The sequence below is a fragment of the Carcharhinus amblyrhynchos genome, chromosome 1, assembly GCF_965287045.1.
Source record: "Carcharhinus amblyrhynchos chromosome 1, sCarAmb.v2.hapA, whole genome shotgun sequence".
NCBI classification, from domain to species: domain Eukaryota; kingdom Metazoa; phylum Chordata; class Chondrichthyes; order Carcharhiniformes; family Carcharhinidae; genus Carcharhinus; species Carcharhinus amblyrhynchos.
Genome location: NC_137324.1, coordinates 140753678 through 140769679, shown reverse-complemented (window position 1 = coordinate 140769679; position 16002 = coordinate 140753678). Strand labels below are relative to the sequence as shown.

Sequence of the window (16002 nt, the reverse complement as noted above, 5' to 3'; positions counted from 1 at the left end):
TTCGAGATTTGGCATACAATGTTTCAGTGATCCAGGCACCATATTTAAAGGCCACCCCTGCACACAGCTAGCGCACTTCAAGTCCATGGAAGCTGCTGGGAAGTCATGGTTGCCAAATCGAAAAAGCATCCTGTCCCAAAATTCACCAACATCTCCCCCCTTGAGCATCAGCTGGATTTAACTGGGTGAAATACAGATGTACTAAACCCACACTCTGGGTGAAGACCTGGATTCAAGGCGACCAATGCAGGGTGGGAGGCAATGACACTGGTCAGTGCCAATGCCCTACAGCAGAAGACAGCCTTCCAGTGGCGAAAGAGGATGAATGGTCTCCTCCAATCCACCAGGGTAAGTCACTCCTCTCATTATTTGCAACTCACACACTCACAGATCCATGACACATTCACCAGGAATTCATTCAATGTCAGCTCAATGGACAACACCCCTCACTCTACTGTACACACCTTCATTTTCCCCGTGGGCTGTGCCCTCATCCCCTCTATGGGCACTCACCATCTACACATGCCAGGCATCCTTATCATCATGTCTCCCGTTTCTCACACTGCTGCCACATACTTCCCTTTCTTTTGCAGACATATCTGGAAAGCAGCTAAGGGGGAAAATGAGCCAGATCTTCTACTGCAGCTCTGATACCAGCACAGAGGAGGAACTTACAGATCCCAACATTGAAGACCTGTCACAGCTTTCATCCACATGCTCCACCAGTGTAGAGACACACACTTGGGAGGAACCTAGTACTAGAGTAGCCTCAGGATTACAATCTGGTGAGCGCATCACAATGTCAAATTCACAGCAGTGGAGGCAGGGACATCCCAGGGTATTGACACTCAGAGGATTGCAGGAGACCATGAATCTGTTGAGTCTAAGTAAGATGACGACCACTGAATTTGGTCATATAAAGAACAAAGAACAGCACAGCATAGGAACTTTGGCCCACTAAGCATGTGCTGGAGCTCGAAGGACAAGTTGGGAAAATCAGGAAGGATATTGGTTGCACTCCTAAGATTGAAATGCTCAATGGAGGAGACTATTCACCTTCATTTAAGGTGATTGTGCCAACAGGCCAAAGCATCAATGTCAACGGTGCTAGGATAGCAGCTGCAGTAGAGACCTTGGTTGTAGACTTAAAAGTAAAGTTTATTAATTAGACGCAAGTAAGCTTACATTAACACTGTAATGAAGTTACTGTGAAGATCCTCTAGTCGCCACACTCCGGCATCTGTTTGGGTACACAGAGGGAGAATTTAGCATAGCCAATCCACCTAACCAGCACATCTTAGGACAGTGGGACAAACTGGAGCGCCCAGAGGAAACCCACACAGACATGGGAAGAATGTGAAAACCCCACAGACAGTGACCCAAGCCGGGAATCAAATCTGGCTTCCGGGCGCTGGGTAAACATCTATCCTACACTGCTGAAAGAGCTGCACTTCATGGTAGGAGCACTTGCTGTTATCCACCAGTGTTAATGCCAGAAGATCTGGGGCTTCTTGAGCTCATTCTAACTGCCTCTCTCATCTCAAGGAAGCAACAAGAGGCCCACAGGCACCTATAGGGAGGAGGATCAGCTGATGCACATCCCAGGGCTATCCACCCAGGTGACCCCAGAAGTGGTTAACTCTACCTGTGACCACATCAGCTCTGAAGGCTGAAGAGGGGGGCACTACAACACAACAGGGCCCCAAAGGCAGGCTGGGTCTCCCCAGGACCTGGCCCTCCACACGACACATGCCAAGGTCATCTCAGACAACAGCAGTCAGTAGGATGTCTCCACCTCCGTTTAAAGCACCTCAGTAATGTCATGAAATGGTTTGAAAGCTGGTCTTTATCTGATTGGGAGGCAGTGACTAGTGGGGTACCACAGGGATCTGTGCTACGACCCCAACTGTTCACATTATATATTAATGATCTGGAAGAGGGAATTAAACAAATTATCTCCACATTTGCAGCTGATACAAAGTTGGGTGGGTGGATGAGCTGTGAGGAGGATTCAGAGATGCTTCAGGGTGATTTGGATAGGTTGAGTTTTTGCCATATGCATGGCAAATGCAGTAGAATGCGGAGAAATATGAGGTTATGCACTTTGGCACCAATAATGGGAAGACACTATTACTTGAATAGATATAGATTGAGAGACCTGGGTGTCCTCGTGCATCAGTCACTGAAAGTAAGTGCACGTGTACAGCAGGCAGTGAAGAAGGCAAATGGTATGTTGGTCTTCATAGCAAGTGGATTTGAGTATAGGAATAGGTACATTTTACTGCAATTGTACAGGTGAGGCCATACCAGGAGTATTGTGTGCAGTTTTGGTGTCCTCATCTGAGGAAAGATGTTTGTGCTATAACGAAATATAGCGAAGGTTTACCAGGCTGATTCCTGGGATGACAGGTTCTTTATATGAGGAGGAGAGACTAAGTCAGTTAGGGTTATATTCACAGGAGTTTAGAAAAATGAGAAGGGATCTCATTTAAGTTATAAAATTCTAACAGGGTTAGACAAGGCAGATTCAGAAAGAACGTTCCCCATTGTCGGGGAGTCCAGAACTAGGGGTTGTAGTTTAAGGATAAGGGGTAAACGTTTTAGAAGTGAGGTGAGGAGAATATGTGGAGAATATGTGGAACATGTGGGGAGTGGAGAATATGTGGAATTCGCTACCACAAAAAGTAGTTGAGGCCAAAACGTTGTGGGATTTCAAGAAGAAATTAGATATAGCTCTTGGGACTAAAGGGATCAAGAGGTATGGGGGGGAGGAAGGGGTGAATCAGGATATTGAATTTGATGAACAGCCATGATTATAATGAATGGTGGACTCTTTTGCTTCTGGCAAATGGTTAGTGGTATTTGCCCAATACGTTGGCTATCTGTGGTAACTGAACAGTGTAAGTGATGAGAATGGTAAAATGTTATTGTTCAGATTCACCATTAAATTGAGAGTCAGATTGAGTTCTCTTGAACCAGTAACCATTCTCAAAGAAGAGAACGATTTCTGTTGTTTGCTATAATTCTTTAAATTTATACCTGTCAGACAAGTTCACAACAATTATTGATTTCATTCTCCTGGATGCTTTTACTCACCTGAGCCAATTCATTGCTGTCAACATGTCCATCATCATTTGAATCAAAATATTTGAACATATTATCCACCAGCAACTTTTTGAGAGACATTTTGTCTTCATTCTCTTTGTTATTTCGTTGTCGGATGTATTTTTGATTCTGGAGATTGAGAAGCATGTTTTTCAGTTTGCTGTATTCAATCAATTTACACTTGTCACCTGGAACAAAAGAAATACTGAAATTTAGGAATGGTCAGTTCCAAAGGATATCAACATTTCAAAATAAAAATCACAATTGCTGATTAGAAACATAGACGATAGGAGGCCATTTGGCCCCTCAAGCCCATTCTGCCATTCATTATGATCATGGCTGAACATCCATCCATTAATAGCCTAATCCTGCTTTTTCCCCATAACCTTTCATCCCATTCACCCCAGGTGCTATATAGATCCATAGAACCATAGAACATTACAGCACAAAAACAGGCCTTTTGGCCCTTCTTGGCTGTGCCGAACCATTTTTCTGCCTAGTCCCACTGACCTGCACCTGAACTATATCCACCATATCCCTCCACAATCCAGCCGCCTCTTGAATACAATCAATGTTTTGGCATCAACTACTTCCTGTGGTAATGAATTCCACAGGCTCTCCACTCATTACGTGCAGAAATGTCTCCTCACGTCCATCCTAAATAGTCTACCCTGAATCCTCAGACTGTGGCCCGGGTTCTAGACTCCCCCACCTTTGGGAATATCCTCCCTGCATGTACCATTTCTAGTCCTGTTAGAATTTTATAAGAATTTTATGAGATCCCCTCATTTGTCTGAACTCCAGCAAAAACAATCCTAACCTACTCCAATCTATCCTTAAATATCACTCCCGCCATCCCTGGAATCAGCCTGGTAAATCTTGATTGCACTCCCTAGAGAGCAAGAACATCCTTCCTCAAAAATGAGACCAAGGCTGCACACAATACTCTCGGAGTGGCCTCACCAAAGCCCTGTATAATTGCAACAACACATCCTTGCTCTTGTACTCAAAACCTCTCGCAATGAAGGCCAACATGCCTTCTTTACCGCTTGCTACATCTGCATGCTTACCTTCAGTGACTGGTGCACAAGGTCCTGCTGCACACTACTCTCTCCCAATTTACAGCCATTCAGGTAGTAATCTGCCTTTTTGTTATTGCTTCCAAAGTGAATAACCTCACACTTATCCAAATTATACTGCATGTGCCATCGATTTGCCCCTCACACAACCTGTCCAGATCATTCTGAAGGATCTCAACATCCTCACCACAGTTCACCCTCCCACCCAAAATGGTATCATCTGTAAACTTTGACTTGTTACATTTTGTTCCCTCATCCAAATCATTCATATTAATAGCTGGGATCAGTACCAATCCTTGTGGCACCCCAATAGTTACTGCCTGCCAATTGAAAAGCACCCATTAATTCCTACTCTTTGTTTCCTCTCTGCCAATCAGTTTTCTATCCATCTCAATACACTTCCCCCAATCCCATGCGCTTTAATCTTAGACGTTAATCCCTTGTGCAGAACTTTATCAAACACTTTCTTAAAGTCGAAATATAACACATCTACTGGCTCCCGCTTGTCAACTCTACTAGTTACATCTTCAAAGAATTCCATCGGATTTGTCAAGCATGATTTCCCCTTCATAAATCCATGCTGCCCCTGTCTGATCCTGCCACTGATTTCTAAATGCTCTGCTATAAAACCCTTGATAACGGATTTGAGAATTTTCCCCATTACTGATGTAGTTTACTGGTCTATGATTCCCTGTTTTCTCTCTACCTCCCTTTTTGAATATTGGAGTGACATTTGTTACTCTCCAATCTGCAGGGAATGTCCCTGAGTCTATAGAATCCTGGAAGATGACCACCAATACATCCACTATTTCTAGAGCCACTTCCATAAGTACTCTGGGATATAGATTATCAGGCCCTGGGGATTTATTTGCCTTCATTGCCATCAGTTTTCCCAGCACCATTTCTCTACTAATATTGATAACCTTCAGTTCTTCCCTCTCACTAAATCTTGCATTTTTCAACATTTCCGGCATCTAATTTATGTTCTGTTTTGTGAAGAGAACGCCAAAGTACGTATTCAGTTGCTCGGCCTTTTCTTTGACCCCTACTATTCATCCCCCCTTTATCTTCATCAGCCTCTTTCTCTTCACGTATCTATAAAACTATTTTTCTGTGACATGAAAATTACTTGGGTCAGCTGATTCGTGATGCAGCGTGACGCCAACAGCGTGGATTCAATTCCCATACTGGCTGCTGTTATTCATGAAGGCGCTGCCTTCTCCATTCTGCCCCTCACCAGACTTGTGGTGATCCTCAGATGGTTGCAGAGTGGTTACCACTGCTGCCTCATAGTACCAGGGATTTGGGGTTCAATTTTGGCCTTCGGTGAATGCTTGTGTGGAGTTTTGCAAGCTCTTTCCGTGAATTTACTCCAGGTGTTCTGGTATCCCACCCCCACTTTCTCTCCAAACCTTTGAGCCCTTTAGCCACATATTTAACAAATTGGCCCCAACAGCTTTCTGTGGTAGAAAATTCCACAAGTTCACAACTCTGAGTAAAGAAGTTCTTCCTCATCTCAGTCCTGAATGGCTTACCCCTTATTCTTAGACTATGATCCCTACCTCTGGACTTCCCCAACATCGGGAACATTTGTCTTACAACTAGCTTGTCCAGCCCCATCAGAATGTTGTTTTTCTTAAGTATTGCCTTGCTTGTTTCTTCTTCCAAAGTGCATCACTTTGCACTTATCAGGGTTATCAGCCACTGCTCTGCCCATCTGGATAGAGGATTGGTTGTCAAAGAGGAGGCAGAGAGTGGGGGTTAATGGGTGCTATTCGGATTGGCGGTTGGTGACTAGTGGAGTGCCCCAGGGGTCGGTGCTGGGGCCTCAGCTATTTACCATTTATATAGATGATCTGGAGGAGAGAACCGAGTGTATGGTGTCGAAATTTGCTGATGACACCAAGATTGGGGGAACGGCAAATTGCGCGGAGGGTGTGGAGAGTCTGCAGAAGGATCTAGATAGGCTGGGCGAATGGGCCAGAAACTGGCAAATGGAATTTAATGTTGGCAAGTGCGAGGTGGTCCACTTTGGTAGGAATAATGGTAGGAAGGATTATTACTTACGTGGAGAAAAACTGCAGCAGGCGACGGTGCAGAGGGACCTCGGGATCCTTGTGCATGAATCGCAAAAACCCAGCCTGCAGGTGCAGCAGGTGGTCAGGAAGGCAAATGGGATGCTGGCCTTCATAGCGAGGGGGATTGAATATAAAAGTAGGGAGGTCTTGCTGCAGCTGTATAGGGCATTGGTGAGGCCGCAGCTGGAGTACTGTGTGCAGTTTTGGTCGCCGCACTTACGCAAGGATATTTTGGCCTTGGAGGGAGTGCACAGGAGGTTTACTAGGCTGATGCCGGAGTTGAGGGGGTTGAGCTATGAGGAGAGGCTGAATAAACTAGGCTTGTACTCGTTAGAGTTTAGAAGAATGAGGGGAGATCTCATTGAGACGTATAAGATGATGAATGGGATGGATAGGATAGAGGTGGAGAGACTCTTCCCGCTCAGAAAGGATAGTAGGACTAGGGGGCACAGCTTCAAGATAAAGGGGGGGCGGTTTAGAACGGAGTTGAGGAGGAACTTCTTCACTCAAAGGGCGGTGAATCTCTGGAATTCTCTGCCTGTTGAAGTGGTGGAGGCTGCCTCGCTAAATATTTTTAAGACGCGGGTTGATGGGTTTTTGATAAGAGAGGGGACTAAGGGTTATGGGGAGAGGGCGGGAATGTGGAACTGAGCCACGACAGATCAGCCATGATCTTATTGAATGGTGGGGCAGGCTCGAAGGGCTAGATGGCCTACTCCTGCTCCTATTTCTTATGTTCTTATCTTTCTGGGCATTATTTTAACATTTCATTGGAGCTGAGTGACTAAAACAACCATAGAAAGCTGGCAAGAGCCATGAATTTGTGTAAATCATGGCTCCATTACATCAACATCCAATTGCATTTAAATGGAGACTTGAGTGGGCAAGTTGTAAGGTGAAGACAAATTGGTATCTGATGGGAGGCCAAAGAAGTTCACCAAGTTATGTGGAAAACTTTTCACTTAGTGACGTAAGTATAGTACTTCTCCTGCTCAATACTCATTAATGAGCCCCTCAAACCATCAGCCTCTCATAAGTCTCTCCTGAAACTCACACCACACATCTTATCTACTTGCTGGAACCTCTAACCTTCTCAAATCAGTCTCCCATGTGGGACCTTGTCAAAGGCTTTGCTAAAATTCATATAAACTACATCAACTGAACTGCCCTCTTCCACACCGATCACATTTTTGAAAAGTCCGAACTAATTTGTTAAGCATGACCTCTCTCTGACAAAGCCATGCTGACTACCCCAATTAACTTGCGCCTTTCCAAGTGGATATTAATTCCCTCCTTCAGAATTTTCTGCCCTACCACTAACACCGTTCTGTAATTTCCTGGTTCATCTCTATCACCGTTCCTGAAAAGTGGAAGCACATTAATAAGTCCAACAGGTTTATTCAGTAGTAAACGACACTAGCTTTTGGAACACTGTTCCTTCCTCAGGTGAGTGTGGAGTTCTGATCACAAACAGGGCATTTTAAGGCACACACAGTTTACAGAATACTGATTAGAATGCGAGTCCTGACAGCTAATCAAGTCTTAAAGACGCAGACTATGTGAGCAGAGATAGCATTAAGCACAGGTTAAAGAGATGTGTATTGTCTACAGACAGAACAGTAAGTGAGATGTTGCAAGTTCAGGCAAGTCATGGGAGTTACAGATAGTGTGACATGAACCCAAGATCCTGGTTGAGGCCATAATCACATGTGCGGAATTTGGCTATCAGTTTCTGCTCAGCGACTCTGTGCTTTCTATGAATGCTTCTGTAAAAGTTGATGACAATTTTGGCTGACCTGCCAAGTTTCCTTAGTCTTCTGAGAAAGTAGAGGTGTTGGTGGGCTTTCTTAACTATAATGTTGGCATGGGGGACCAGGGCAAGTTGGTGATCTGGACATCTAAAATCTTGAAGCTCTCGACCCTTTCTACTTCGTCCCCGTTGTTGTAGACGGGGCATGTTCTCCTCTACGCTTCCTGAAGTCGATGATAATCTCTTTCGTTTTGCTGACACTGAGGGAGAGATTATTGTCGCTGCACCAGTTCACCAGATTTTCTATCTCATTCCTGTACTCTCTCTCATCATTGTCTGAGATCTGTCCCACTACGGTGGTGTCACCAGCAAACTTGAAAATCAAGTTGGAGGGGAACTTAGCCACACAGTCATGGGTGTATAAGGAGTATATGAAGCATCCTATATCTCCCACTATGGTGGGAGATATAGGAGGGATGTCCGAGGTAGATTCTTCACTCAGAGAGAGTTTGGGGTGTGGAACAGACTGCTAACTGTGATAGTGGAGTTGTGATGTGGATGTGCTGGCGTTGGACTGGAGTAAACACAGTAAAAAGTCTGACAACACCAGGTTTTAGTCCAACTGATTTATTTGATAGTAAACTCACAAGCTTTCGAGGGGACTCCCTCTTCGTCAGGTGAATGGAGAGTTCTCATGGAGCTGTAGTCAATAAATAGGAGTCTAACTTAAGTGTCCTTGTTATCTAGGTGTTTCAGGGTTAAGTGTTGCACCAGGGAGATGGCATCTGCTGTGGACCTGTTGCGGCGGTAGGCAAACAGTGGTGGATCAGACAGTCTAAGAGACTAGAATTGATACATTTCATTACGATCATGGCCAGTTCAGTAGTCTAATCTTGCTTCTTCCCCCATAATCTTTGATCCCGTTCATCCCAAGTGCTGCCTTTTGAATACATTCAATGTTTTGGCATCAATTACTTCCAGTGATAATGAATTCCACAGGTGCACCACTCTTCGGGTGAAGAAATGTCTCCTCACCACCGACCTAAATGGTCTAACAAAAGCCCATTAGAACAAATCGCAATTACAAGGGAGGAAGCGTTAGGTGTTTTGGGAAGCATTAAGGTGAACAAATCCCCAGGACCAGATGGCACCTGCCCTAGATTATTGAGGGAGACAAGAGATGAAATTGCTCGGCCTCTAACCGAAATCTTTGTTTCTTCGGTCGACACAGGTGAGGTCCCAGAGGATTGGAGGATAGCAAATGTGGTCCCATTATTTAAGAAGGGTAGCAAGGATAACCTGGATAATTATAGGCCAATGAGCATGACGTCCAGGATAGGAAAATTGTTGGAGAAGTTCTTAGAGATAGGATCTATACACATTTAGAACAGAATAGCTTCATTAGCGATAGACAGCATGGTTTTGTGCGAGGGAGGTCATGCCTCACAAATTTGGTTGAGTTTTTTGAGGAGGTGACAAAAATGATTGATGAAGGAAGGGCTGTGAATGTCTTCCACATGGATTTTAGTAAAGCATTTGACAAGGTCCCTCATGGCAGACTGGTGCAAAAGATTAAATCACACGGGATCAAGGATGAATAGCTAGATGGATTCAGAACTGACTTGGCCATAGAAGACAGAGGGTAGCAGTGGTGGGGTATTTTTCTGATTGGAGGTCTGTGACTGGTGGTGTTCCACAGGACTCTGTACTGGGACCTCTGCTGTTTGTGATCTATATAAGTGATTTGGAAGAAAATGTAGCTGGTCTGATTAGTAAGTTTGCAGACATCACAAAGATTGCTGGAGTTGCGGATAGTGATGAACATTGCCAGAGAATACAGCAGGATACAGATAGGCTGGAAAATTGGGCGGAGGAATAGCAGATGGAATTTAATCCGGATAAATGTGAAGTGATGCATTCTGGTAGATCGAATGCAGAGGGGAGGTGCTATACAACAAATGACAAAACCATCAGGGATATAGACACACAGAGGGATCTGGGTGTGCAAGTCCACAGATCCTTAAAGGTGGTAACTCAGGTGGAAAGGGTGGTGAAGAAGGCATATGGCATGCTTGCCTTTATTGGACGGGACACAGAGTATAAAAGTTGGCATTTGATGTTGCAGTTATATAGAACATTGGTTAGACCACATTTGGAATACTGCGTCCAATTCTGGTCGCCACACTACCAGAAGGAAGTGGAGGCTTTGGAGAGACTGTAGAAAAGGTTTACCCAGGATGTTGCCTAGCATGGAGGGACTTAGCTATGACGTGAGATTGAGTAAACTAGAGTTGTTCTCCCTGGAAAGACAGAGGTTGAGGGGTGACCTAATAGAAGTTTATAAAATTATGAAGGGCATAGATAGGGTGAACAGTTGGAAGCTATTTCCCAGGTTGGAAATGACAAACTCAAGGGTTCACAAGTTCCAAGGTAAGGGGGCAAAGTTCAATAAAGATATGCGGGGATTGTATTTTACATTGAGGGTGGTAGGGGCCTGGAACGCACTACCAAGCAAGGTGGTTGAGGCAGACACGCTAAGATCATTTAGGACTTATCTAGATAGCCACATGGACAGAATAGGAATAGAGGGATACTAACGGATGGTCTACTTAGGAACACATGATCTGTACAGGCTTGGAAGGCTCAAGGGCCTGTTCCTGTGCTGTATTGTTCTTTGTTCATCCAGTTTGCAGCTCCCAACAAGGAAGGGCACCCACTCAGCTAACGTTTAATCACAAGCCCAGCATGAAGGGACCAGGAAGTGATGCCTGCTTGGCAACTAACGCATTCCTTTGGAGCAAGAGGCCACCTGAGATGAAGGGAAGCTAAAACCTCAGAGCAACCCTCCATCCCTGCCGCACAACGATGGCAACAGTGACCTTCAGCCCTGGTCCCAAGCTGCACTTGTGTATCTTCCCAGCATTCTCCTTGGTGCTCTTAAACATCGTGTATTCAGTGTTCGTAAAACATTTTTTGCCTGCTGCACTGCTGGGGCCACTTGATTTGTAAACTTCAGATTGCTTGTAACAGCTTTAGTAACCCAAATCATTTCCGATGATTGAATATGCTAAAGGCTAACCATTGGTATGGTGCCATAAATAAGGATTATTTTGGCTGAAATGGGGAACTGAATACTTTGCACATTACTCTCTATCCCAATTTATAAAGTCCAGAGTCTTCTATGCTTTATTAACCACTTTTACAAAGAGCCTTGACTGGCTTATGCAAATATATCCTCAGGTCCATTTGCTCCTGCATCCATTTTAGAATTCCACCCTTTAATTTATTTTTGCATTTCCTCATTCACCATTCATTCCACCATCCTAAGTCCTCTTGGACCTGAATTTTATATTCCTCTGCCCAGCAGATTTAACTGCTCTGAGCGGAAGGTGAAATTACATGGAAGGATTCCCTCCAAGATACTGCCAAACTCATTCCGGTCATCACTTTACACTGGCAGAGAGGATCCAAGATGGGAAGCCCACCCTTGCCCAAATTAAGATGTTTAAGAGGCCATTTAATGGCCACTGAAAGCACTGTTCTGGAAATGACTCGAAAGCTGCTGCCTTCTTCCAATCAACACTCATTAGTAAGTGGCATCGAACCTGTTGGGGATGATGGAGATGTATTCCCCATTGACTGCTTGGAAGGCAGGGTTTGAGCACACATCATCCTGAAAAATTTGGCCTTGAAATTTATTACTATCCTTCTCACAGTTCACAATACTTCTAAGTTTTATGTAGTTTTATGTATTGGCTGTTCTTGAAATTGTGCCATAAACACTCAATACATATCACGGAAAGGAGGGATCTTAACACCAAACTCTGGGAAGCCTCACTCTGTTCCTTCCCCCATGTCTAAAAAACAACCATTCATCACTACTTCCCATCTCTCTTTCAAAGTCAAACTTTATTCACAAAACCTGACTGTTTTATTCCAAGGCATTGCTGACAAGCCTCTTACATGGCACTTTATCAAATGAATTTTGAAGGTCCTCTACCATAAAGCATGATCCAAACTGAGATTTATTGATAGTAATTTATTTGATTTTTTTTGTATGAGAAGTTATAAACCTCTATGGTGAAGAAATGTAACATCCACATAAAACAGGGATAAGGAAAGTAGATTGGCCACTGCATTTTGGACCTGGACTCATTTAAATGCCACCAATGATCAGCAAACACCAAATGGACAATCTTTAGGAAGTCTTGTTGGATAATGGACAATTAACCAACTCCCATGTTTAATCAGCTAGCAAGTCAGTATTTTGGAGGCTTGGACTGCTCCCAGGAAGTCAGGCCAAGTATATTGAAGGCCTACTTTTTAGCAGCCATCAGCTTATTTCCCTTAAAAGGACCATTGGTTCCGTTATTCACCTGTTACAAATTGGCAGTGTGTGGTGTCCATTTCATCCATTTATAGCTGAGAATTGTAAGCAGATTCACGTTACTGAAGTAGAATCCTAATTTGTATATAGAGCAGCATGATGCCCAAAATAGGAGGGTAGAGTTCTCACAAACTTGCTTAAAAATTACATCAGATACCCATCCCTCCAATTTTCAACTGCTCACAGTCTGATTTTTATCATTCTCATAAGTCAAGTTCATGCTCAGCCTGACTATAACTGTTCCTTCACGAATGAAACTTTCTGTAAAGTTCATAGCCCACACAGTCAGTCTAAAATTGGCTTTCATCCTACTGTATACAGTTATGGTCTCATTTAATTCAATAGAATTACTTACTTTATAGCACTTAACTACTTTTGTTTCCACATGAAGTCACAATATAGAGTCATGTTGGCCTTCTGACTTCTGTGGGATATCCTTTGTGGAATAACCTCTCTGGGGCATTCTATGTGGGGTAGTCAGTGGTGTTGAGTTGCCAGTGAGGGGACCAGTTGGAGATTCAATTGGTCAGATGGTCAGAGTGGCTAGTAAGTAGGTGATCAATGAAGACCCGGGGAGGGGTGGGGGGTCAAGTGGTCAGGAGCAGTCCCATGGAGGGCTGAGGTTGGTGGGCGGGGGGGAACCTGTGTTATGTTGGAAGGGTTAATAACTATTTATCCAGGAGTTACAAGGGGTTTTAATTCTTCTAACTTTCCCTGGGCAGTCGGAACCATCCTAAGTTTATAATTTAAATCATAATTACAGATGGTTTCCAATATCGGACAATTGCCCAAAAGAAATTTGGATTTCCAGGGCAATGCCAGACAATCCTGGAACTTGCAGAGGGGGCTGTTCCCCAGCACATCTTTAGGGCCCTCCCACCCAGGTATGACACCCCACAGCCTGGACACTATGGGCCAGCAGAATCAAAAGACAGGGAACTGGAACCTTATGCATTCACTATGTTTTCTCTTACAGCTAACCATAACTACCTTACTTTATGCTATAAACTTAATTCCTTATCCCCATTAAAAGGATTGACCATGAACCAACATGTAGGGCAAAAGGTAATACATAAAGAGCAAAAGAGTAACAAGGGAGAGAGTAGGGCCTCTTAAGGATCAACTAGGTCATCTATGTGCAGATTCACAAGAGATGGGGGAGAGCTTAAATTAATGTTTCTCATCAGTATTTACTGTTGAGAAAAGCATGGATGTTAGGGAATTTGGAAATAAATAGTGATGTCTTGAGGAGTGTCCATGTTACAGAGAAGGAGGTGCTGGAAGTCTTAAAGCGCATCAAGGACCTGATGAAGTGTATCCCAGAACATTATGGGAGGCTAGAGAGGAAATTGTGGGTCCCCTAGCTGAGATATTTGAGTCATCAATAGTCATGGGTGAGGTTCCTGAAGATTGGAGCGTGGCAGATGTTGTGCCTTTGTTTAAAAAGGGCTGCAGGGAAAAGCCTGGGAACTACAGGCCAGTGAGCCTCACATCTGTGGTGGGTAAATTGTTGGAAGGTATTTTGAGAGACAGGGTCTACAGGCATTTAGAGATGCAAGGACTGATTAGGGTCAGTCAGCTTGGCTTTGTGAATGGAAAATCATGTCTCACAAATTTAATTGAATTTTCTGAAGGCAGTGCAATTGATGTTGTCTACATCAACTTTAGCAAGGCCTTTGACAAGGTAGTGCATGGTAGGTTGTTGCATAATGTTAAATCTCATGGGATCCAGGATGAGGTATGTAAATGGATACAAAATTGGCTTCTGAGGATAGTTGCAGAGAGTTGTTTTTCAAACTGAAGGCCTGTAACCAGCGGTGTGCCTCAGGGATCAGTGCTGGGTCCACTGTTATTTGTCATTCATATTAATGATTTGGATGAGAATATAGGAGGCCTGGTTAGTAAGTTTGCAGATGACACCAAAATTGGTGGCATACTGGACGGTGAAGAAAGTTATGTTCAATTGCAACGGGATCAATTGGGCCAGTGGGCTGACGAATGGCAGACGGAATTCAATTTAGACAAATGCGAGGTGATGCATTTTGGTAGATTGAACCAGGGCAGAACTTACTCAGTAAATGGTAGGGCATTGGGGAGAGTTACAGAACAATGAGATCTAGGAGTACATGTTCATAGCTCCTTGAAAGTGGAGTCACAGGTGGACAGAGTGGTGAAGAAGGCATTCAGCATGCTTGGTTTCATTGGTCAGAACACTGAATACAGGAGTTGGGACATCTTGTTGAAGTTGTACAAGACGTTGGTAAGGCCACACTTGGAATACTGTGTACAATTCTGGTCATCCTATTATAGAAAGAATATTATTAAACTAGAAAGAGTGCAAAAAAGATTTACTAGGGTGCTACTGGGACTTGATGGATTGAGTTATAAGGAGAGGCTGGATAGACTGGAACCTTTTTCCTCTGGAACACAGGAGGCTAAGGGGTGATCTTATGGAGGTCTATAAAATAATGAGGCGCATAGACAAGGTAGATAGTCAATAACTTTTCCCGAAGGTAGAGGAGTCTAAAACTAGAGGGTACAGCTTTAAGGTGAGAGGCAAGAGATACAAAAGTGTCCAGGGGCAACTTTTTCACACAGAGAGTGGTGTCTGGAACAAGCTGCCAGAGGTAGTAGTAGAGGCAGGAACAATTTTATCTTTTAAAAAGCATTTAGATAGTTACATAGGTACAGTGGGTATAGAGGGATATGGGCCAAATGCTGGCAATTGGGATTAGCTTAGGGGTTTAAAAAAAATGGGCGGCATGGAGAAGTTGGGCCGAAGGGCCTGTTTCCATGCTATAAATCTCTCTGACTCTAAGACATCTGTCCTGCAAAACTGAAGGATATGCAATTCATGGTGCTGGAAACCTGAGGACTGTGGGGCTTATCGAGCTCACTTAATTCCAAAGATTGAGGCCCTTAGACACCCATCGGGAGGTGCACACACTGAGGCAATCTGCCTAGATGACTCCAGAAATGTTCTGCCCATCTGAAACCCTGACTCCTGTGACCGCTTCAGCTCCACAGGCTGAGGAGAGTGGCACTACCACATAGCAGCACCTGATAGAAGGCCAGGGCCATTGAGGACTCAGCCCCTCAGAAGACACGCACCAAAGCTGTTTATAACAATGTTTACAGCTGTAGGGGGGAGTTATATAATAAAGGGTAAGCCTATAAAGAGTATAGAAACGCAGCGGGACCTGGGGGTGCAAGTGCACAAGTCTTTGAAGGTGGCAGTACAAGTGGAGAAGGTTGTGAAGAAAGCTTATGGTACGTTAGCCTTTATAGGAAGGGGTATAGAGTATAAGAGCTGGAGTCTAATGTTGCAGTTGTATAGAACGTTGGTTAGGCCGCATTTAGAGTACTGCGTCCAGTTCTGGTCGCCTTACTACCGGAAGGACGTGGAGACCCTGGAGAGAGTGCAGAGGAGGTTTACCAAGATGTTGCCTGGTATGGAAGGACTGGGTTATGAGGAAAGATTGAGCAAATTGGGGCTGTTTTCCCTTGAAAGACGGTGACTGAGGGGGAATCTAATAGAGGTATATAAGATTATGAAGGGTATAGATAGAGTAAACAGAGGTAAGCTATTTCCTATGTTAGAGG

At 44.1% G+C, this 16002-nt stretch overlaps 1 protein-coding gene across 4 annotated transcripts in view; it reads right to left on the bottom strand.

Annotated features, from left to right (window-relative positions):
- fstl5 (follistatin-like 5) overlaps positions 1-16002 on the bottom strand; it is a 553829-nt gene that overhangs the window by 205894 nt on the left and 331933 nt on the right. For all 4 annotated transcript variants that reach the window (XM_080193441.1, XM_080193448.1, XM_080193454.1 and 1 more), the window contains exon 5: positions 3097-3293. In XM_080193441.1, the coding sequence (XP_080049567.1) occupies positions 3097-3293 (197 nt within the window). The remainder of the gene's footprint in view (positions 1-3096; positions 3294-16002) is intronic.